The 23769-nt window shown below is 41.8% G+C and overlaps 1 protein-coding gene across 1 annotated transcript in view; it reads right to left on the reverse strand.

The window, feature by feature from the left end:
* LOC115098868 (transmembrane channel-like protein 1) overlaps positions 1-23769 on the reverse strand; it is a 185679-nt gene that overhangs the window by 154516 nt on the left and 7394 nt on the right. The window contains exons 2-3 of the mRNA XM_029615918.1: positions 21928-21999; positions 3213-3612 (exon numbers count right to left, since the gene is read on the reverse strand). Coding sequence (XP_029471778.1) covers positions 3213-3612; positions 21928-21999 — 472 coding nt within the window. The remainder of the gene's footprint in view (positions 1-3212; positions 3613-21927; positions 22000-23769) is intronic.

Raw genomic sequence — 23769 nt, forward strand, 5'->3', positions numbered from 1 at the left:
GATCTGGCCAAGTGCATATATTATATACGTGTATATATTCAGGGGCTTCACCGTGCCACTGACTATACATCAGAACTTAGCTGGGTACGTTCTAACTGGCAAAGTTACTTACACAGCCAGCTTTGAATATCTACCCCTTAATCTATCTGCTGTCTTATTATTTATTGACTTTGATTGAGAACTGAATTGAAGCTATAAATATTATTCGGCCATCAGATCAGCTATCAGTAATGAAGGTTGAAATCACCAGTCTTTCCAGTGTGTTTAATGGATGCAAAGTCTGTGATTCTCAGTGCTGCATATAGAGGACATAGAAGGAGCTTGTGTTGCAAAACGAGGGTATTGGAGCTGTTGTTCCTTTCCAACAGTGGAATCCTAGGGCTCAGAGTGTTAAGCTATCCGTGGAGTAAAGGAGAGATGAGGTAAAGGGAATGTTTGTGCAAAAGGGGTCCATTCCTATTTGTTTTCTATGTGCCCCTGGGTGACAACTCAAGGATCCGTCCTGCTCAGAGGTTATATCCTATTAACTATATTCAGATATTCAGCTGTAGTTTTCTGGGTAAAATTGCTGCTGAATATATGTGGGTAATTTTAGGATAGCATTTCGTTCAATTAGAGTTGCCCAGTTACTTTATCCAGGCAACACTGAATATCAGTACTGGTGGACAAAATGAGTCTGCACTCTGCAAATGCCCCTTCTGCCACCTGTTTTTACCTGGATGAATGTGGTGCAGGCAACAAATTGCTGAGACAAAATGTTGCCAGGGAGCGAGGAAAACGTTTTATACCTCAGGGTTTTTCCAGCTAACTCCAAAAGTTAGTCAGGCACACGCATTTGAATGTTGACCTCTCTGTAAATAATCTTTAATATGAAGAATAGGACTTGGGTCCTAATAGGGGCAATTTTCTAGCTGCCTGAATTGGTTCAAAGTCTGCAGGTCTGTGTGTGTACTTTTACTTTCAAAGTTATCCCAGGAAAAGTATCCTCACACATTTCCACCTGCTAATTCATGCAGGTAGTTTATCTAAGAAACAATACGAACATGCTTTTGAAAATTCAAAATTATGCACATAAATGCAAATCCCACCCTGCCTCTGTGCACAGAAATGCCTCTTGTCACTGTGGGTACAGTTACGCATGTCATGATATTATGCAAGCAAACTGAGCCACAGAATGGAGAGATTTTGTAAAAGCCCATTTCTTTGGGTAAAACACTTTTTTTTTTTTTTTACTGTGGAAATGGCTTAGAAAATTACCCTCAGTAAGCACAGTGTTAGTTTCTGGATGCATAGAACATCTCTGTTAATGACCAAAATAGTGAGAGAGAGAGAGAGGGTGGGTTGGGATTAGATATGAAATATGTTTTTTCTTTTTAGTTTAATGTTTTATAAACTGTATGTTGTACTGAATGCATCACATTCTGTTACTAAGCATTTTAATAGAAGATGGCAATAAGGTTCATTAAACCAAGTTTGAAAGTTTACTATTACTGCCTTTAACAGAAGCCATGGGGGTAACCTGAATGGAGCGGCAGTTACTACCAGCCAAAAACAAAAAAGAAACTGGCTGGGCAAACTGGTTCTTTTCCACCATGATTTACTATGTTATGTTACTATGTTATATAACTAATGATCAGATTCTATAATTTTGTTGTGCAATGGTTGATCTATGCTCAAACATCCATAAAATAATTTTAAACAAAGTTTGTAATAGCTATGATTTTCCTATCCAGGTTCAGAAATGTGGCTGTATACAAGCTGCCTATTTGCTCTAATTCTAGAAGCAAATAAAACCATTAATTTATTCTACTTGCTAACCTTTCTTGAACCTGACCTGATAAGTAAGTGCCAGTTTAGTGTAAATAAGAGACAAAACAGGTAGCCGTAGAATCAGAAGTGTTTTGTTTTCTTGGCTTTCCTAGCACGTAAATTGTTGAAGAAATCAATTTATTCTTTTTTGCTCATTCAGCAATACAGTATTTAGGTTGTGGAACCAATTTTTTGGTTTTATGTAATTCTTTGTTTTTTAACATTTACATTTAAAATTCTTTAAAAAAAAAAAAAAAGAGCCTTTCCAAAAATGACAAACATGATACTAATGGGTTGTTAATTGATTGACAGTTGCTCATCAGCAATGGTATAACTGTCATTGTGGTTCCCACTGCAGAATGTGCTGAGTGCTCTGATATTTAATCTTGAAAAAAAATAGGCTTTCTTCTTTTCAAAATGTTAAGTGACTTTCTCAGGATTATGTGGCCCAAAATAAGATATTAAACAGTAGTGGGTGCCTAGAGCCTAACTTTCAAACTTAGCCTTAGTACAGCATTGGCATTCCTAAATGGATAATAATACTAGTAGTGATTTGAATAAACTGAGTGGTGGGTTTTGCGCAGTTTATAAAATACTGCATATTTCTGCTCCGAAAGCACAGGCATATGTTTCACTATGCGCAAATGTTTCCAGTGCAAGAAAACGCATACTTTTACTATCCACTTTATAAACATGTGCATGTAAGTTTTACGAGTGAAATAGTGGTGATGTTGCAGGAATAAACCCACAGAGGTGGGTATATTTTAAAGTATGTAAGAATACTTGGAATCACCAGTTCGCTAATACCTCCACTAGCTCTCCTAGTCCTTCTCCAGTTCAGCTAAAACCTCCTAGCACTTCACCCACACCTCCCAAACAAAAACTGCAGACAACAGAGAAGTCTGATTTCACTTGCGCCAGTCAATTAGCAGATGTAAAAATGTACGAATAAGTTCAGTAATGTATATGTGCGTTTCTCTTACAAAACAGAAACTTCAGGTGCACTTCTCAACCCCCGCCCCAGCATTTCCCTAGAACACTACGTACCTTAGACAAATCTTCTGCCCTCCCTGTGCTCATACCTGAATTATTGTATGCAGTCCTGTGTACTCTGCAAGAACTATATCACTGATAAATGTTATTTAATTACTTTTCAGCAATGACACATTAAGCACCAAAGATAAGCTTTTCCCCATCTTGTCTCAACTGCCCCCACGTGTGCACACACACACACACACACACACACACACACACCCCAAAATGCGTGCTATTCCAGTGAAAACATTTTTGAAAATTTGTATCACAGCTTATATTCATGATTGAACGCAGTTCCTCACTTGTTGACAGGAGCTAAGATTGTCTAGCGACCAAATGACAGACACAGTATAACAAATATATATTACCCTGAGCCACTTTTCTTCTTTTTATCCTTTTTCTTATTCAATTTTTCTTTCTTTCCTTTCTTGCTCTTGTCATTTTTGTCAGCATTCTTTGTGACGCTGTCTTCTTTCTTCTTGTTTCTGCCTCTTCCTTTTCCACCAGGAGCCGTCTTGGCCTGGCCCTGTTGCTTTGATCTCTCATTGGCTCTGTTTTTTCTGGTTTTGCAGGCACCTCCTCCTTCCTCTTCCTCTTCCTCATTATCACTGCCTTCATTTGTAGGTTTCTTGCTTTGTACCCTCCTATTCCTTTGCCTGTATCTTCCAGCTGTGTTACCCTCCTCATCTTCTGGCTCTTCAGTAGCATTTCTTTCTACGCCTTTCCCTTTGGGAGTTATTTTCTCTTTTGAATCCCCGTGGTCTTTACCTTCATGGAAAAAAATGCAAACAATTTTTTTTGTGTATGAAAAGTTGCAGTTTCCTTGCCCAAAATATAATTCATAAGCAAAATCAATTTGGCATGTGGGAAAGGTAATAGCAAACATTATACATCTGCAATATTATCCAAGGAAAGAGAAGCAAAATACCAAACACTAGAACTATAAATGATTTTCCACATGAAATATTGTAAATTATAAACACTAAAGGCCCAATATTCAGTAAGCAAGCAGACAATTTATACAGCTACAGTTAGCTGGATAATTTGTCCAGATATTCATTGTATAAACATCCCACTGAATATCTCTGATTAAAATTATCTGGTTAACTGCAGATGGATAACTTTAAGCATAACCAGGTAGCTTTAGAATATGTCTGGTTAGTTCTGAAGTTATCTGGCCTTATGTGGCCAATTAAGTAGCATACCTATGGTTAAAAAAAATAAAAAAAACTTAGCTGGCATAATTCCCCCCCTCCCCCCACCATAAATCATTAAAACCCCATACTGGCCAAGTCCCCTCCAAATCCCTTCAAAGGGGAACTAAAGATAATACTGCAAACAGCCCTCCCCCTGTCCACCCCTTCCTTCCTGGTAAGTAGTAAAAATATTATAGACTCCTCTTCTCCTCCTGCAACCCATCTCTCCTCCTTCCAAGCCCACCCACCTATTAGGAATATGCAACCACCTACATGCACGCATAGTGTTTTGTGCACCCACCTTCTGCTCACAAGATACACGCGCACCGCTGAAACAAATGAAACAAAAGGACCAACGAATGCACATCCCTACCACCTATTGGGAACATCAACTCCTAAAAGAGTGAAAGGGAGAGAAGCTTCTTATGTATGTTAGTGTGTATTGAACTAATGCAGTTATTTAAAATGAGATAATGTTAAAATGTTTTCCCTCGTTCTCTGTTTAGCACTTACTGCTTGTGATTGGACATGGGGGTCGAGCAAATGTCATAAGAAACACCTTGTTTTTCTCTCTCTCTCTCTCTCTCTGGGTTATTTATCATTCCGCATTAGAGCCTTATTTCAAGTGATAATGCCATAACACGAGCGATAGCGCCATAACGCAAGTGATAAATAACGCAAGGCAAAATGCGTATGAAAATTAAACATTGAGTATTTGAGTGGGAGGAGTTTGGGCGGAGTAAATGGAAATGAGGGTCTGCTAGCGTGGAGTGCGATAGAGTAATGCACACTATCACGGGATTTAATGCAGGAAATAACTACACCTTTTTTTGCTGTACAGTGAAAATACTATTTATTGCGCTCCCATGGCTGATATCACCAATTACGGGTATTATCACAGCAATTATCGTGCATGATAAAAAGACACACCTACCTGGCCTTCCTGCCCCAATAAAAACACCTGTTCTTACCTGGTCTAGCTTCCTAAAGCCATAATGTTTGTGGCAAGTTTAATTGTTGGGCGATACTGGATGCTTCGGGAGGCTCACCACAGACAACAACAAGAGGAACAACAACCTGAAGAACAGGTAAGGGCAGTTCCAAGCCCTCCTAGGAAGTTCCTGCACCGGAGGCCAAGCCACGGGCCCCGCAGGGTCGGGACCCAGGGCAGCGCCTGGCATGCAGGCGGCTACGGCGGTAGAGATACAGAGAGCACATCTTTCCTCCCCAAACATCATTGCTGGGCATGCCAGAGGATTATGTGGTTTGCAGGTATTGCCTTAGTTCTCGGGCTATCCTGGGATTATATGAAGAAATCCAAGGGGATTTGGATCCGGTCACGGAAAGGTCCCATGCTGTGCTGGGCCTCACTAAACTATTGGCCACCCTGCATTTCATAACAATCAGCTCCTTCCAATGACAGTAGGGATCTTGGGGGAATGTCCCAAACCACTTTTTCATGCTGTCTGGATCAGGTCATCACAGCAATCTCCTACCGCATTAATCGCTACATAACATTTACATAGAAACATAGAAAACATAGAAATGACGGCAGAAGAAGACCAAACGGCCCATCCAGTCTGCCCAGCAAGCTTCACACATTTTTTCTCTCATACTTATCTGTTTCTCTTAGCTCTTTGGTTCTATTTCCCTTCCACCCCCACCATTAATGCAGAGAGCAGTGATGGAGCTGCATCCAAGTGAAATATCAAGCTTGATTAGATAGGGGTAGTAGGGGTAGTAACCGCCGCAATAAGCAAGCTACACCCATGCTTATTTGTTTTACCCAGACTATGTTATTCAGCCCTTATTGGTTGTTTTTCTTCTCCCCTGCCGTTGAAGCAGAGAGCTGTGCTGGATATGCGTGAAGTATCAGTTTTTCTTCTCCCCTGCCGTTGAAGCAGAGAGCTATGCTGGATATGCGTGAAGTATCAGTTTTTCTTCTCCCCTGCCGTTGAAGCAGAGAGCTTCAACGGCAGGGGAGGGCCAAAACCCATTCTTTCCAAAGTAGCAAATAGAAATGTCCAGTGGACCATGTCGAATGCTTTTTCAACGAATATTGCCAACAGAAGAGTGGGTATATGGTCTTTATGGGCTCCTCAGATTATATTTAAGATTTTGCGGATGTTCTCGCTGGCCATTCTACCAGGTATAAACCCTGCCTGATCTTGATGGATTAGCTGGGAAATGAAACCATTAAGACGGCTCGCTAATATTTTGAATAATAGCTTTAGATCTATATTTATTAAAGAAATAGCCCTATAAGAGCCACACATTGTCGGGTCTCTGCCCAGTATCCAAACCTTTTTTAAACCCAGTTATACTCTGGAATTCATTGCCAGAGGATGTGGTTACAGCAGTTATTTCAGATTGCAGATAGGAACCGGTACTCGCTCCTCGAGGGCCCATGTTAATGGAGACTCTGAAGATTCTCTACTGCCTGGAAGCTATCGCAGAAACAGACAATTGTGAGTTATCATCGCTCTCTCAGAGCTTTCTCTGGAACCAGGTACTCTTTCCTTGAGGGCCTAACCCTTTCTAGCTACTGAGCTTCTTAAAGACCTTATGTGAGTTTTCTCATCCAGTTCTGGCTATGAACACAGCATACCTTGTCTACTCACCATCTATAGTTTCTCTACAACTCAGCAACCCTGGGATCGCTGTTCCAGTACCTGAGGGACTTCAGCCCTGCCGGACATATCAGCTCACTACTGCCACCTCTGGTGGTTCTACTAACCTGTCTAATAAAAGAATTATCTGTGTCTGTCTCCGTACTCAAGCCTAGCCGGTGGTCCCTCTCAGGATATCCTCCTGGGGGCGCAGTCATCTGCCATCGGCCCAAGGATTCACCTATCTACATTCCTCTACAGCTGAGTGCTCTCTCCAAGCACTCCGCTGGTAACAGATTGCTACTCCTTCCCCCATCAGGAGTCTTCCACAACAGATTCATAGCATTGCTACTCCGCAGTCTCAACCCTATCAAATTGTTAACTACTCCCTCTACAGGAGCTGAGCATATCAGATTGCTAGCTCTTCCTTCCACAGGAGCAGATTCATTACAGATTGCTAACTCCTCCCTTCTTGAGGAGTAGATCATAACAGTTTGCTATCTCCTCCATTCTTGAAGAGTAGATCATAACAGTTTGCTAACTCCTCCCTCCACAGGAGCCAATTCATAACATGGAGGGGTGTGGCAATGGAGTGCCTCAGGGATCTGTATTGGGATCTGTGCTTTTCAATATTTATTTATTTTTATTTATTTAGCAAGTTTTCTAGAGTATCATTCAGTTATACCATCACAACGGTTTACATAGTTAAGAGAATAAATACATCATTATAGTATTAAATATAAATAATTAAGATTAAGGAAATAAAACTAAATTTTTAAATACAATATCACATAAAATAGTTAGGTATCAAAGTTATAATAAAAACTTAATAATTAAAATAGAGATAAAAGAAGATAAAAGAAATAATTAGTTTAGAAACATAACTCAACCAGCTCCATTATATATATATATATATATATATATATAGATATATAGATATAGATATAGATATAGATATATATATTTATAAATGATCTGGAAAGGAATACGTACGGCGAGGGAGATAATCAAATTACATAAGAAATTGCCATGCTGGGTCAGACCAAGGGTCCATCAAGCCCAGAATCCTGTTTCCATCAGTGGCCAATCCAGGCTACAAGTTCCTGGCAATTACCCAAACATCAAGAAGATCCCATGCTACTGATGCCAGCAATAGCAGTGGCTATTCCCTAAGGGGGGGGGGATTTTCAAAGGGTTACATGTGCATATTATGCGCATAACCCCGAAAACCCGCTCTTGCGCGTGCATAGGCTCGGCGACGCGCATAAGCCCCGGGATGCACGTATGTCCCGGGGCTTTGAAAAAGGGGCGGGAAGAGATGGGGTGGGGCAGAGCCTCCAGGCACAGTGGCCATTTGCTGCTGTGCCTGGGATTGCAGGCCAGCCATCGGCCAGCGTGCGCAATCTACGCCTGCCCGGAGGCAGGTGCAAGTTAAGGTAAGGGGGAGGTTTAGGTAGGGCTGGGGGGTGGGTTAGGTAGGGGAAGGGAGGGAAAGGTGGGGAGCAGCCTCGGAGGGAACGGAGGACGGCTGCACGGCTCAGCATGCGCAAGTTGTACAATTGTGCACCCCCTTGTGCACGCCGACCCTGTAAAATAAACCTCCAACAGACAGGATTATTACCACGCTGTAATTTTATATTCAAGCTTACATTTCTAGGTATAGTTTCTGCCCTCCTTCCTGTTCAAACTAATGACAGAGACACTCCCCTGAAGAAAGAAGCAAAGTCTGAAACATGAATGTGTCAGGATTTGAGTTAAAGTTAGACAGCAAACAGGAGGTTGGAAGGTATCCACTGTGAAAATTATCAAGCAAAATAGTGAAACACTAAGAATCAATGAAGGTAACATTTGCCAATAATATTAATTCAAACGAGTAACATTTTGCTAATAAAATCATTTCAATCAGAAGTGTCTTCAAGTTGAAGATAAAAAAATATGTAACATTAGAGAGTTCATCGCATTATGTTAAATCAAATGGATGTCATGAAGTTTTTGGGACTTTAAATTAAGAAAAAAATTCTCAAAAAATATATAGTATAAACATCAGTACAGAGTTGGTAGGAGGTTAATGATTACAATGCATAAATGTTGCAGGCACGCCTAAACAAACGTATGAAATCTTCTTCCCACGCCAAAAATTAATGGTTTTTAAACAAAATAAAATATTGAAGAAAAAATATTTCTATTAATTTTGTAGGCATTGAGATTACACATGAAATATACAGAATATAAAGGTAATAAGCATGGTTAAAAAGGGTAGAGCATGTACACCGTCAAGGGGAGTTGTTAACTAGAGGGCAGTTGGATGACCTCTACCCTGCAGCTAGGGGGGACTTCTTACTATATGCGAAGGTCTATCACTTTATACACAAAAGTCAGCGGAACGGGTCATTGAGGGTGATAGGAACTCTTTTTGAAAAATTTTTGCAGACACGCCTCTTCTATGCGGGGAATAATTTCCAAAATATATGCTCTTCTAAATAGTAAACATGTTAGGGAACATACATATCGATCACGCTGGGAAGCTGACTTCCAGAAGCCCCTTGCTGATAAGGATTGGGATATTATCTATGTGAATGCTCATAAATGCTCTATGTCGGCCGGGCTCCAGTAGAATTGTTATAAATTATTATATCGCTGGCATTACACTCCAACAACATAACATAAGATTAATTCTTCTATTTCCGAGCAGTGTTGGAGGGGATGTGGGGAAGCTGGAACGTACTACCATATCTGGTGGACGTGCCCCAAAGTAATTGCATATTGGGATACGGTGAAGCATTGGATATCCCAAGTTTTAAATACTGACATAGACCTACAAGCTTGGCAAGTCCTACTGGGGTTACCAGTTCCCGGACACAATCAAGCGACACAACGCTTTATGTTGCAGATCTTTATTGCGGCGAGGGCAGAAGTAGCAAAGCAATGGAAACATATACACACTCCCAGCTTGGTTAATATACAACATAGAATACATGCTTATTATCAATTAGGTAGACTAACGGCAGTACATTACGATCGTTTAGTTCCTTTTACTAAAATTTGGGCACCCTACTGTAAATGGTTACAGGCACAGCTGACAGAGGAGTCTACAGCTCAGACATAGTGTGGAGTAATACGCCGGTTAATTCCTAACAACCTTCCTTACTTGTCCTTTCAGTACTTTTAATAGTTTATATAAGTGCTCTTTTTATCCTAATTTGTATACTAATCTGTTTCACCATTGTGTATCCGGTGAGGGTGAGGGGGGGGGGGGGGGAAGGGGAGGTAAACATTGCTCGAATGGAGCTTTATACAAATATGCGTTATTGGTATTGTTAATTAATCTAATAATTGTCATGCTTTCCGCATCGTAGTGTTAACATGCACAAGATCCTATGTACCTATTTCGTTTTTCTAATATGACTACAGATGTGACTATGTTATTTTTGACTGTGACAATAACAAATGTGTTAAATACAAAAAAAAAAATAGCTTAAACTACAGTGATAGAACAGCAGGGGCTGTTCTTTTGATGAATATATAACCCAGAAGTTAGCCAGCCAAATGAACTTTAAGATAGCCGGCTATATTCAATAGTGCGGCTAACTTTGCTATCGGGAATGTGAATATGGACCTCTGTGAAGTCAATAGTCAAAAGCCATTTAGATAGTAACTTAAAATGTACCTGTCTAAATGGCAAAACTGGCATATTTAGCCAAGCTGGATAACTATTTATCAGGCTAGAATTTGGCTGGATAAGAGAGGAGCATTCCAGGGAGGAGAAGTTATCCGGCTAACTCTGGCTGAGTCACTGACCTGTCCTAAAAATAGCCAGATAAACTTATCCGGCTACCTTTAAGCTAACTGAGTATATTCAATGGCGTGACTGCACCACTGAATATACCCTGCTAGTTAGCTGAATAAAGTTATCCAGCTAAATAGCTAAGCCGCAATGTGGCTGGAAATATACTCCATAGTAAATGATGGCAGATGAAGACCAAAGGTCTTTCCAGTCTGCCCAGAAAGTTGCTTTTAATAAGCTATTTATTTATTTATTTATTTAATTGGCTATTTATTTGTTTGTTTATTTATTTAAAAGCATTTATTACCCACCCTTCCTATGCTCAGGGTGGAGTACATTATGAACATACATAGATTAGAAGAACAAAATAATATAGCACATTACATTTTCTTGAGCAAGGGAACATTGGTTATCAAATGACAACATATTAAAATATAGGTGTTAGCTCAGCAAGACAGAAGAACTAGTAGTGGGGCCAATAAAAGGTTATAAAGGACTCGCTGGAGGGGAAAAATGTCGGGGACTAACCATTATTGCTTAGGTTTGGAAATGCTTTTTTGAAGAGGAAAGTTTTTAGTGCTTTTTTTAAAGAATCTTTTTTCTCGGAGGCATCTTACTTCCTTAGGTAGGCAGTTCCATAGGAGAGGACCCACAGTAAAGAAAGTACATTCTCTGGTTTCATTAAAGCAGGTAAGCTTAGGAGATGGGATATCTAATAACATTACATTTGTCGACCTGAGGGACCAGGGAGGAGTGTGGATTTTTAGAATCGAGGAAATCCAAGGGGAGTATAAGTTGTAAATAGTTGAGTATATGTTCATGGTGAGCTTGTATTGTATACGGTATGTGACTGGGAGCCACTGTAATTTTTTGAGGACAGGGATGATATGTTCATGAATGGGCATGCCAGTTAAAAGTCTTGCTGCTGCATTTTGCATCATCTGCAATGGACAGATAGAGTACAGTGGGAGACCTGTTAAGAGAGAATTACAGTAATCAATACCAGAAAGTAATAAAGATTGAAGGATAGACTGAAAATCAGGGTGTTCGAGAAGGGGCTTGAGTTGATGGAGTAGACGTAGTTTGTAGAAGGAGATGTTGGTAATGGTTCTTATATGATCATACAGAGAGAGAGAGGGGTCAATGGTGACTCCCAAGTTACATATAGTTTTGGAGACAGTGATGGAATGGGTGTCAAAGAAGAAAGTGTTGGGTGTGTTTTCAATAGGAGAATGTGAAAGGACAATGATTTCTGTTTTAGAGATATTGAGAGCTAGTTTATTGCAATGAAGCCATTTTTGGATGGTTATGAGACAGTAGATAAGGAATGATTCTGTAAGTGCCCATGTTTCTTTCAGAGGGAAAAAGTATTGGATATCATCAGCATAGATTTTATAATGAGCTCCAAGGCCAGCAAGGGTGTGGCATAATGATGTTAAGTAGACATTAAATAAGGCAGTAGAGAGAGCAGATCCTTGGGGTACCCCAGAGCTAAGGGATGTCATGGAAGAGGTAGAGGAATTGATGTGGACTTGTTGAGTCCTGTTGTTGAGATATGAGGAGAACCAGGAAAGCACAATGCCGGTTATACCAATGGAGTGCAATCTAGAAAGTAAGATGAGGTGATTTACTGTGTCAAATGCTGAGGAGATATCAAGGAGACATAGGAGGAAAGCTGAACCTCAGTCAAAACTTTATCTCACCATGTCAAAGCTGGAAAGTAACAGCAGTTGAGTACTATGATGTTTCCTAAATGCAAATTGATATTGATTCAGGATGTTATTAGAGTAGATAAAGTTGCATAGCTGGTGATGAACTACTGTTTCTATGCTTTTACCATGAAAGTTAGAGAAGAGATTGGGTGGTAGTTGGAGATAAAAGTTGGATCAGCTGATGGTTTTTTGATTGTGGGCCAGACTGAGGCCTATTTTAGTAGATCAGGAATGACACCATGTTGTAGAGAAGAATTAATGAACTTAGTAATAAAACGAGCAATGTCAAGTTTAATCAGTTTAAGTAATGAAGTGTGACCCAAGGGTTTAAGGGATTGAATGATTTATTTTTATTTATTTATTTGTTTGTTTTTATATACCGACATTCGATCGAAATATTACATCAGTTTACATATAACTGAACATAAATAAGGCAGGGGCTGCTTATTTATCTATCAATAACATGATGGTTTCATATTATTGATAGTCTCAATAGTATCCGATGTTGATACATAGTTAAATCATTCTCATATTGGGCCATCAGTGGTCAATTCATCTGCATCATCAGTAGGGGAGTAATTAAAGGTATTGTTTATGGTTACCATCTTATTACTAAAGTATGATGCAAATGTCTCCACGATATTCATCCCAGGGAGTGTGGGTGGTAAAGTAGAAGGAGATGAACTGGGATTAATGACTTTCTTAAGAACATAAAAACATAAGAACATGCCATACTGGGTCAGACCAAGGGTCCATCAAGCCTAGCAACCTATTTCCAACAGTGGCCAATCCAGGCCATAAGAACCTAAGTTTATTCCTTGTTACTGTTGCTAGTAATAGCAGTGGCTATTTTCTAAGTCAACTTAATTAATAGCAGGTAATGGACTTCTCCTCCAAGAACTTATCCAATCCTTTTTTAAACACAGCTACACTAAATGCACTATCCACATCCCCTGGCAACAAACTCCAGAGTTTAATTGTGCATTAGGTGAAAAAGAACTTTCTCCGATTAGTTTTAAATGTGCCACATGCTAACTTCATGGAGTGCCCCCTAGTCCTTTTATTATCCGAAAGAGTAAATAACCGATTCACATTTACCCGTTCAAGACCTCTCATGATTTTAAACACCTCTTTCATATCCCCCCTCAGCCATCTCTTCTCCAAGCTGAAAAGTCCTAATCTCTTTAGTCTTTCCTCATAGGGGAGCTGTTCCATCCCCTTTATCATTTTAGTCGCCATTCTCTGTACTTTCTCCATCACAACTATATCTTTTTTGAGATGCGGCGACCAGAACTGTACACAGTATTCAAGGTGCGGTCTCACCATGGAGCGATACAGAGGCATTATGACATTTTCCATTTTATTCACCATTCCCCTTCTAATAATTCCCAACATTCTGTTTGCTTTTTTGACTGCTGCAGCACACTGAACCGATGATTTCAATGTTTTATCCACTATGACACCTTCTTAACAGAAGAATATAGCTCTCTTGGGTTGTTTAGTGTAAATGCCAGTTTCGTATAAATATATGTATTTTTTTTTAGCAGAGATTATGGCATCTTGGTAGGATGTAAGTTTACAGTTATAGAATATTTTGTTTATCTGGGTGGGGTCTTTTTGCTATTTCCTCTCATTTCTCCTCAGCTCGCATTTTTTTATTTGAAGCATTGTATTGAACCATGGGGCTGAGTTAGCTCTCTTGGTTGAGAAAGGTTTCAGAGGAGCCAGTTTATCAAGGGTATATGTTAAGAAGGTGATCCAGAATTCTAAAAAGTCTTCAGGCTAATTACAGGATTTACTGTCTAGTATAGGTATAAGGTTAGATGCAAGGGTCTCAGGATCTAAATGCCCTAGTTTAATGACCGTAGTATTATTCTTCTGAGAAATTTGCACAAGGGATTTGGGTATAAGCGAAAAGGAGATGAGGAAGTGATCACTCCAAAGGGTTTCAGCTATGGAGAAATTAGCTTCATCTATATGGAAGCCTGAGGGATTTATAAATACCATGTCTAAGCAATTGCCTTTCTTGTGAGTGGCAGAGGAGATGATTTGCTTCCAGCCACAAGAAATAAAGCTATAAAACATGGTTTGGGTAGGGGATGGGAATGAGGAGGTCGGGAGGTGAAGGTTAAAGTTGCCTAAAATTATGGTTGTAGCTCTGTGGAGGTTACCCCCATATTACACCTAAAGGTAACATAGGTTACTCCATATTTTCATTTACATCCTCTAGCATGTAGGGATCCGCAATGTTTAACCCATGCCCTTTTGAATTCCATCATCATCCTCATCATCACCACTTCTTTCGGGAGGGAATATCATGCAACCTCCACCCTCTCAGTGAAGAAATATTTCCTGTTATTGGTTTTGAGTCAACCCCCCACTCTTGGAGTTTTATATCATAACCCCTAGTTGTGCAGTTTCCTTGTTCATGCATCAATAATGCCTTTCAGGTATTTGAAGGTCGGTATCATATCTCCCCTGCACCTCCTCTCCTCCAGGGTATACATATTCAGGTCCTACATGTTAAGGTTCTGGCCGCGAGCGCCGTGACCAGACCCTTACCTCCGAGTTCCTGGACCTGTTCCCGCTTCTGGTGGCCTAGTTCGCGGCCTGTTCGGCGGCATCCCCGCGAGGGCCGCGCCACCGGGAAGCCTCCCATGGACGCCCTGTCTCTAGGCGCGTGCGCATGCCGCTTGGGCGCTTTTCTAGGCCGTTTCCCGCCAGTGGTGACCCCGCCCAGTTCCTGACGTCAGACGCCGCGGCCTTGATAAGCTGGCCGCGGACACTCAGTCTTTGCCTTGCAACGGGCTTACCTTCCGGATCCCTGTTGCTTCGTGCCCTGGAGTGAGCTGCCTTTGGAACTCGCTCCGTTCCTGCTTGCCTGCTACAGTACCTGCTTGGTTCCTGCTTGCCTGCTACAGTTCCTGCCTAGTTCCAGTACCCGAGTCTTGCTACAGTTCCTGCCTGGTTCCAGTACCCGAGTCTTGCTGCAGTCCCTGCCTGGTTCCAGTACCCGAATCTTGCTACAGTTCCTGCCTAGTTCCAGTACCCGAGTCCTGCTACAGTTCCTGCCTGGTTCCAGTACCCGAGTCCTGCTACAGTTTTTGTCTACTGTTCTAGTCTGGTTCCAGTTCCCAGTCCTGCTCATCAGCCTGCCCGCTTCAGTCTCAAGATCATCAACCCACTAAGTCCCAGCAGCCGGGCTCCTACGGGCTCCTCCCGGGAAAGTACCAGCTTCCAGGGTGAAGAGCACCTCTACGTCCAGCCTGACCATCTACCTCCCAGCCTGCGGTGTACTAGAGACTTTGAATATCTTTCCCAGTCTCCTGCAGGTCAGCCCAAGGGTCCACTAAACTGAGACTCCATAACACTTCAGTCTCATATCATATGGCTTTGATGCACATCCCACACCATTTTTTTTTTCCTTTCTCTGAATTGCTTCCATCCTGTCCTTATCCTTTTTGACATAAGGTCTCCAGAACTGAACACAGTACTCCAGATTAGGGATGTGAATCGTTTTAGGACGATTAAAATTATTGTCCGATAATTTTAATATCGTCTTAAACCGTTATGGAACACAATACAATAGAGATTCTAACGATTTATCGTTATAAATCGTTAGAATCGTGAGCCGGCACACTAAAACCCCCTAAAACCCACCCCCAACCCTTTAAATTAAATCCCCCACCCTCCCGAACCCCCCCCCAAATGACTTAAATAACCTGCGGGTCCAGCGGCGGTCCTGAACGGCAGCGGTCCGGAACGGGCTCCTGCTACTGAATCTTGTTGTCTTCAGCCGGCGCCATTTTCCAAAATGGCGCCGAAAAATGGCGGCGGCCATAGACGAACACGATTGGACGGCAGGAGGTCCTTCCGGACCCCCGCTGGACTTTTGGCAAGTCTTGTGGGGGTCAGGAGGCCCCCCCAAGCTGACCAAAAGTTCCTGGAGGTCCAGCGGGGGTCAGGGAGCGATTTCCCGCCGCGAATCGTTTTCGTACGGAAAATGGCGCCGGCAGGAGATCGACTGCAGGAGGTCGTTCAGCGAGGGTTCCGGCGCCTCGCTGAACGACCTCCTGCAGTCGATCTCCTGCCGGCGCCATTTTCCGTACGAAAACGATTCGCGGCGGGAAATCGCTCCCTGACCCCCGCTGGACCTCCAGGAACTTTTGGCCAGCTTGGGGGGGGCCTCCTGACCCCCACAAGACTTGCCAAAAGTCCAGCGGGGGTCCGGAAGGACCTCCTGCCGTCCAATCGTGTTCGTCTATGGCCGCCGCCATTTTTCGGCGCCATTTTGGAAAATGGCGCCGGCTGAAGACAACAAGATTCAGTAGCAGGAGCTCGTTCCGGACCGCTGCCGTTCCGGACCGCCGCTGGACCCGAAGGTTATTTAAGTCATTTGGGGGGGGGTTCGGGAGGGGGGGATTTAATTTAAAGGGTCGGGGTGGGTTTTAGGGGGTTTTAATGTGCCGGTTTTGCGATTTTACGTTTTTTTGATTTTTCACGATATTTTACCCCCCCAAACGGCAACAATACGATTCCCTCCCCCTCCCAGCCGAAATCGATCGTTAAGACGATCGAGGACACGATTCACATCTCTACTCCAGATGAGGTCTCACCAAAGACCTGTACAAGTGCTTTATCACTTCCTTTTTCCTGAGAATTATTACTTTTTCTATGCAGCCCAACATTCCTCTGGCTTTTGCCACCATCATGTCTTATTGTTTTGTTGCCTTCACATTGCCAGAAACTATTACTCCAAGGTCCCTCTCCCAGTGCATGCACATTAGTCTTTCATACCCAGTCTCATGTATTTCTTTTGGATTACTACTCCCTAAATGCATGACTCTGCACTTCTTGGCATTGAATCCCAGCTGCCAAACTTTCAAACTTTCTTAAATCACTTTTAATTCTTTCTGCTTCCTCAGGCATGTCCACTTTTTTTCAGTGTCATCTGCAAAAAGACAAAATTTTCCTTCTGTCACCTCTGCAATGTCACTCATGAAGATATTGAACAGAATCTGTCTCAAAACTGATCCTTGAGGTATTCCACTTAACTTTGTCCTTTCTTCGGTGCAAGTTCCATTTACTATTACACACTATCTCTGGTCAGTCAACAATTTGTAATCCAGTCCAACAATTTATCACACATTCCCAGGCTTCTCATTTTATTCATGAGAATCCTATGCAGGACCTTATCAAAACCTTTGCTGAAATGCATGAGGATCACATCGCGCGCTCTTCCTTGATCCAATTCTCTAGTCACCCAATCAAAAAAATGAATCAGATTTGTCTATAAAGTGCTTCTTCTGGTGAAACCATGCTTCCTCAGGTCTAGCAACCCAACAGATTGTAGATAGTTCACGATTCTGTCCTTCAGCAGAGTCTCCATTAATTTTCCACCACCGAGGTGAAGCTATTCAGCCTGTAGTTTCCAGCATCCACTCTGCTACCACTTTTGTGATGCGGGACCACAATCACTCTTCTCCAATCCTGTGGCTCCACTCCCATTTCCATGGATCTATTGAACAGGTCTTTCAGTGGTACCACTAGCACACCTCTGAGTTCCCATAGTATTCTGGGATGTTCCTCATCTGGCCCCATCGCCTTATCTACTTTCAGTTTTCCTAGCTCTCCCCATGCATTCTCTTCTGTAAATTGAATTGCATCTACCCCACTCCCATGCATGCTGTTGTCAACCAGCATAGGTCCTACTCCAGGGTTTTCTTTAGTGAAAACTGACTTGAAGTATTTATTTAATATTTCTGCTTTTTCCTCATCTTTCTCCACATATTGCTCCTTTTTTCCCCTTCAATTTTACAATGCCACTTCTGGCCTTCCTCCTTTCTGCGATATATCTGAAAAATGTTTTGTCGCCTTGCTTGACCACTTTGGTGATTCTTTCTTCCACTTGGCCTTTTGCTTTCTTGATTTCTTTTCTCGTCTCCTTCAGCTTCATACGACATGTTTTCCTGTGTTCCTCTTTTTTGGGAATCTTTGTACTTCTTGAACACTGTTCTTTTTGTCTTTATTTTATTAGACACCTCCTTTAAGAACTCAAATCAGTTTCTTTTTTCTCTTACTTTTGTTTACTTTTCTAACATGAAGGTTTGTTGCCTTTATTATAGGCCCTTTCAATTTCACCCACTGTTGTCCATCTCATCTATCTTCTCCCAGTTTTCTAGCTCCTCCTCAAGGTATGTCCCCATATGAGGCAAAGATTCAGGATTCTCTTTAAAGCCCTCATGATGATCCACAAGGCACTGCACAATATCTCCCCCCTCAATCTAACCTTCCAACTAAGGCCACACATCTCAAACAGACCCATTAGAAGAGCATACAAAGACACGCTGTATACCCCACCTGCTAAAACCTCTTTAAGGAAGCGCGCCCTCTCCACAGCTGGGCCTGCCCTTTGGTCTTCAAAAAGAAACTGAAAACCTGGCTCTTCAGCCAGGCTTTTTCGGACAGATAATCTCCTCGCCCTTGCACTTACTCCCTCTATGTACCCTTCCAAGTTAAACGTCCTAATGCACATTGTGGATTTCTTTCCTCTTAACTCTCCCGCTGGCTAAGTTAGTTCTTTCTTGTTACCCATCAACTACTCCCCCCTTCCCCGTCTCTGTATCTCACCAGGCATAGGCCCTTGTTTCCATCATATTATTGAAGTTATTATTTTTAATATTATGTTATTATATTATCATTTTATCATTATTATCATTACAACATTTTATGATAGTGTATTTCTAATGTTTCACATGTTTTATTGTTTCCGCATGTTCATTATACCCATGTTTCATTGTATCCGCCATCCGGCGACAGTTCAGTTTCATGTAAACCGGTGCGATATGTATCCTATACAGGAACATCGGTATATGAAAGTTAAAAATAAATAAATAAATAAGAAGATCCTCAGCTCACCCAGCCATTTTGTGCTTTGGAGCAAGTGGGACATTTGGGAGCGGGAATCTTTCTTGCTCTCATCTAGGCAGGCAGAGGAAAGGCAGGGGTGGGAAGAGGAAAATTTGGGCTTGGAACCTCTTTAGAAGCTCAGGTGTAGCTCACTATTTAGGGAGAGGGAGGGTGCGGGGTTCAAGTCACTGAGGCTCTATTCATTCAGGGGCGGTGAATGCCGGGGGAGAGGGGAGGAAGGAATACAATCTCAGGGGGACATTTTATTTGCACCAGGGTGGGTGATGGGGTGAGTGGGAGAATCAGGCAATAGCAAGACCTTCTTCTTTTTTTTTTTATTATTTATTTCTCAAAAGTTTTACAAACAACAAGCAAATTAAAACTTGTTACAGATGTATGGAGTCTAATAAGAAATCAAAAAGAAAAAGGAAATAGGAAAACATAAATTAACATTACACATTATAATAATTTCTTGCTCCATATATTCCTAAGTCCACAACAATTGGGGGATCAAGAATAGAAATAAAGAAGGCATAATTATAATAGAAAAAACTTAGAAATATTAAGATGAACAACCTTCTTTTTCTGTTGGAGGAGGGGGTGGGGGTTAGAGCTTTGACTTAGCAGGAGTGTTAGTCTGTCAATGCTCTCACACACCTTTTCAGGCACCAATATATACTGTAGTGCATCAGCTTCAGAGCCTGAATCACTAAGGTTTTTTCCATGAACACAGGGTGGGAGAAAATCTTTGGTGAAGCAGGTTCTTAGTCACTTTTTATACAGACAAAGATAGAATTAAGTACATCCATGACGGGTAAGTGGATTTTCAACTTCCTGAATATATGTGCATATTTTCATAACATGCACAAAACTTGGTCAAATAAGCATATAAGAGGCATTTATTAGATGTACAGGGTCACCTTACTTTTTCAACAAAGTAGGTATATATATACATGGCACATTACTATCATGCTTAACTTTATATGTGTAAGAATCATGGGGAGTTCTGAACCCTCAGCGCTGGAGGGTATGGGCTTGAACATCTAACAGAGAGCTACCCAGCTAGTGGGAGAGCAGCTAGTACTGCTGGTCTGTAGGTATTCGTGGGCGGCGTTATGAGAAAGCAGGTTGTCATTGGTTAGCTGATAGACCCACCCTGCAGGCACAAAGTCATTTGTTTGTAGAAAGCAGGGTCTGAGCTGAGTCATGCTGAACACGCAGGGCTCTGCTGGATCTTCCCCTTTGCCTATCTGGTAAGAGAATCCACATTGCTGGACTACTTTGTAGGGATGTGAATCGTTTTTTGACGATTTAAAATATCGTCCGATATATTTTAAATCGTCAAAAATCGTTAGGGCCACGATACAATACCAATTCCCCCGATTTATCGTCAAAAAATCGTAAATCAGGGGAAGGGGGAGGGCAGGAAAACTGGCACACTAAAACACCCTAAAACCCACCCCCGACCCTTTAAATTAAATCCCTCACCCTCCCGAACCCCCCCCCCCAAATGCCTTAAATTACCTGGGGGTCCAGCGGCGGTCCGGAACGGTCTCCTGCAATTGAATCGTGTTGTCTTCAGCCGGCGCCATTCTGCGCCGCCATTTTGCAAAATGGCGGCGCAAAATGGCGGCGGCCATAGACCAACACGATTCGACTGCAGGAGGTCGTTCTGGACCCCCGCTGGACTTTTGGCAAGTCTTGTGGGGGTCAGGAGGCCCCCCCAAGCTGGCCAAAAGTCCCTGGGGGTCCAGCGGGGGTCCAGGAGCAATTTCCTGCCGCGAATCGTTTTCCGTACGCCATTTTCCGTACGCCATTTTGCGCCGCCATTTTGCAAAATGGCGGCGCAGAATGGCGCCGGCTGAAGACAACATGATTCAATTGCAGGAGACCATTCCGGACCGCCGCTGGACCCCCAGGTAATTTAAGGCATTTGGGGGGGGGTTCGGGAGGGTGGGGGATTTAATTTAAAGGGTCGGGGTGGGTTTTAGGGTGTTTTAGTCTGCCGGTTTTTCTGCCCTCCCCCTTCCCCCGATTTAGCTACGGACCGCCGCTGGACCCCCAGGTAATTTAAGGCATTTGGGGGGGGGGTTCGGGAGGGTGGGGGATTTAATTTAAAGGGTCGGGGGTGGGTTTTAGGGGGTTTTAGTGTGCCGGTTCACGATTTTAACGATTTTCACGATACTCTAAACACCCAAACGGCGACGATACGATTCCCTCCCCCTCCCAGCCGAAATCGATCGTTAAGACGATCGAGGACACGATTCACATCACCAATACTTTGTTTGTTTTCAGCAGCCTGTAAGCCAGGAAACCCATGTTATATTCTGAACTTTTGTTGCTTCCATTAAACCTTACTGAAAAGTGTGCCTGCTGCGTGGTATTTGAACCAGAACCCGATAATACTCAGGTTTTGCTCTACTGAAATGTATGCGCACACATTTACCCACCCAACAACCTGGTTTTCAAATTCAGTTTAGGCAGGAACCTTACGATTTATGTGGGCTTAAAGGTGATTTTGCAGTTAAGTGTTGTATTGACAGTTTAACCCACTGATAATAAAGATTCATGCATTTCAGTGATATTTACTAAAAAGAGTTCAAGTAACCAAAAATATTGGCCATTTTCAGTGATTATTATCCCTTAGACTTGTGCTTAAGAAATGGATGTGTAAACAATATGAACTGGCTCCCTATGATTTCATTTTATTTGAAAATATAATATTAGATTACTGCTATTTTATAACTTTTCAGTTGTTTCTTCCTCTTTGATTCTCATTCAAAGTGCAAAGAAAAGGCCATCTAAAAGTGATCCTGTATATTAGGAGCAGACATCGATGCCCCTGGGCACGGTTTCCTTCAATGATCACTTGCCTTTCTTGTCTTCTTGCTCTTTGTCATCATTCTTATCTGAACTGCCTTCTTCATCATCCACATCAATTGCAACTACGGAGAAACAAAACAAATAGGATGAAAACAGCAAAAGTGCAGTTTTAACACATAAGCAAGCAAGTTATGTGTTTTCTATAGCTGCATGCCCAAGATTTGAAAACCTGAGTAACATAGCCACACAGTAAACGATTGCAGATAAAGACCAAATGGTTCATCTTGTCTGTCCAGCAAGTTGCTTAGGGTAGTAACTGACACTCCATGCAGCTTACCCCCATACGTTTTGCTAAGGTTCGTAATTGCCACCTTGTACAGACTTATTTTATTTATTTATTTAAAATTACTTCTATCCCTCCAAAGTTCAGGGCAGGTTACAAAGCTAACAAACACAATATTAAAAAAAAAAACAATCAACATATGATTAGCAAACGGATTACGAAGCAATTACATAAACGGCTCACCAAGGGAGGTCTACAATGGCCTTTGCAAGGAATAGGTTCATTTTCTGCTTGGAAGGCCTGAGAAAATAGATACATTTTTATAGGTTTCTTAAAATCCTTATGGCAAGATAATGACTGTATCTCTAGCAGGATTGAATTCCCTAATACTGGCCCTGCAATAGAAAATTCTCATTCCCAAGTCATTGCTAGGTTACCTCCAAGCCTTCTGTTAAGGGTGGTAACTGCCGCTCGGTGCAGGTTACCCACATGCCTTCTGTTAAGGGTTCCAGCCAAATAATTCTGACATAATCAGACTACTGCAACTCCCTACTTTTAGGACTACCACAATCCACAATTCGACCACTACAAATATTACAAAATTCAGCCGCTAGAATTTTGACCAGCAAAAAAAGAATGATCACATTACAGGAACGCTTGCTGATCTACACTGGCTCCCAATTGAACAAAGGATTCAATATAAGGCTTTATGCATAATTCATAAACTAATCCATGATGAAAAAGCTGGCTTAACACTGCTCTGCGTGTACATGTCCCACAAAGAAACCTAAGATCTGCTAATCAGGCTCTACTAACTGTTCCCTCTGTCAAAACAGCACGCCTCACGCAAGTTACGGAGAGAGCAGTATCACTGGCTGGCCCCGTGCTATGGAACACCATGCCACTCGAAATAAGGCTGCAGAGAAACTTCAAAATATTCAAATCCAATCTGAAAACCTGACTATTTAAACAAGCTTTTTATAAAGATAAAGAGAAGGAAAAAAACAGTTGATTGATTAGGATGCACAAAACTAGAAATTGTTATTTGTAACCTACAAATGCACATTAAGGTTAAATTCTTTCCGTCTAATATGCTCCCTACAGACAAACTTAATGTACACACATAGTTTATTGAAGTGAATTGTTACCGCACTATGATGGCACATGACTAACTGTAATCTATACCACTTACTTTATGCATTATCGTGCCTTGCTGTAAACCGTTGTGATGGTTATCTAACTTAACGATGGTATAAAAGAGCTTTTAAATAAATAAATAAAATAAATAAATAAATAATCTCACTTCTAATTAGTTGATCTAATTTTTTTGTGCTGTAAAATTGAGTGACTGGCATGTGAAAGCTACTTTGGACAAAGACCGTTGATTGTTGAGTGCATATGGGAGTGGGGAATATATGACACCATTTATGGAAGAGAGTGTTTGTGAGGAACAAACAAAACTGAAAGTGGACTAAGCTATGGGCCCAATGGGATGCATCTTAGTATTTGTTGTGTTTGGGACCGCTAGAAGAGCGATCCCAACTTGAGGAGAATGTGTGCCCTTGGGCCTCGGCATGATCCCAGATGAATCCAAGACAGCACCAATGGT

The sequence above is a fragment of the Rhinatrema bivittatum genome, chromosome 1 (genome assembly GCF_901001135.1).
Source record: "Rhinatrema bivittatum chromosome 1, aRhiBiv1.1, whole genome shotgun sequence".
Classification (NCBI taxonomy): Eukaryota; Metazoa; Chordata; class Amphibia; order Gymnophiona; family Rhinatrematidae; genus Rhinatrema; species Rhinatrema bivittatum.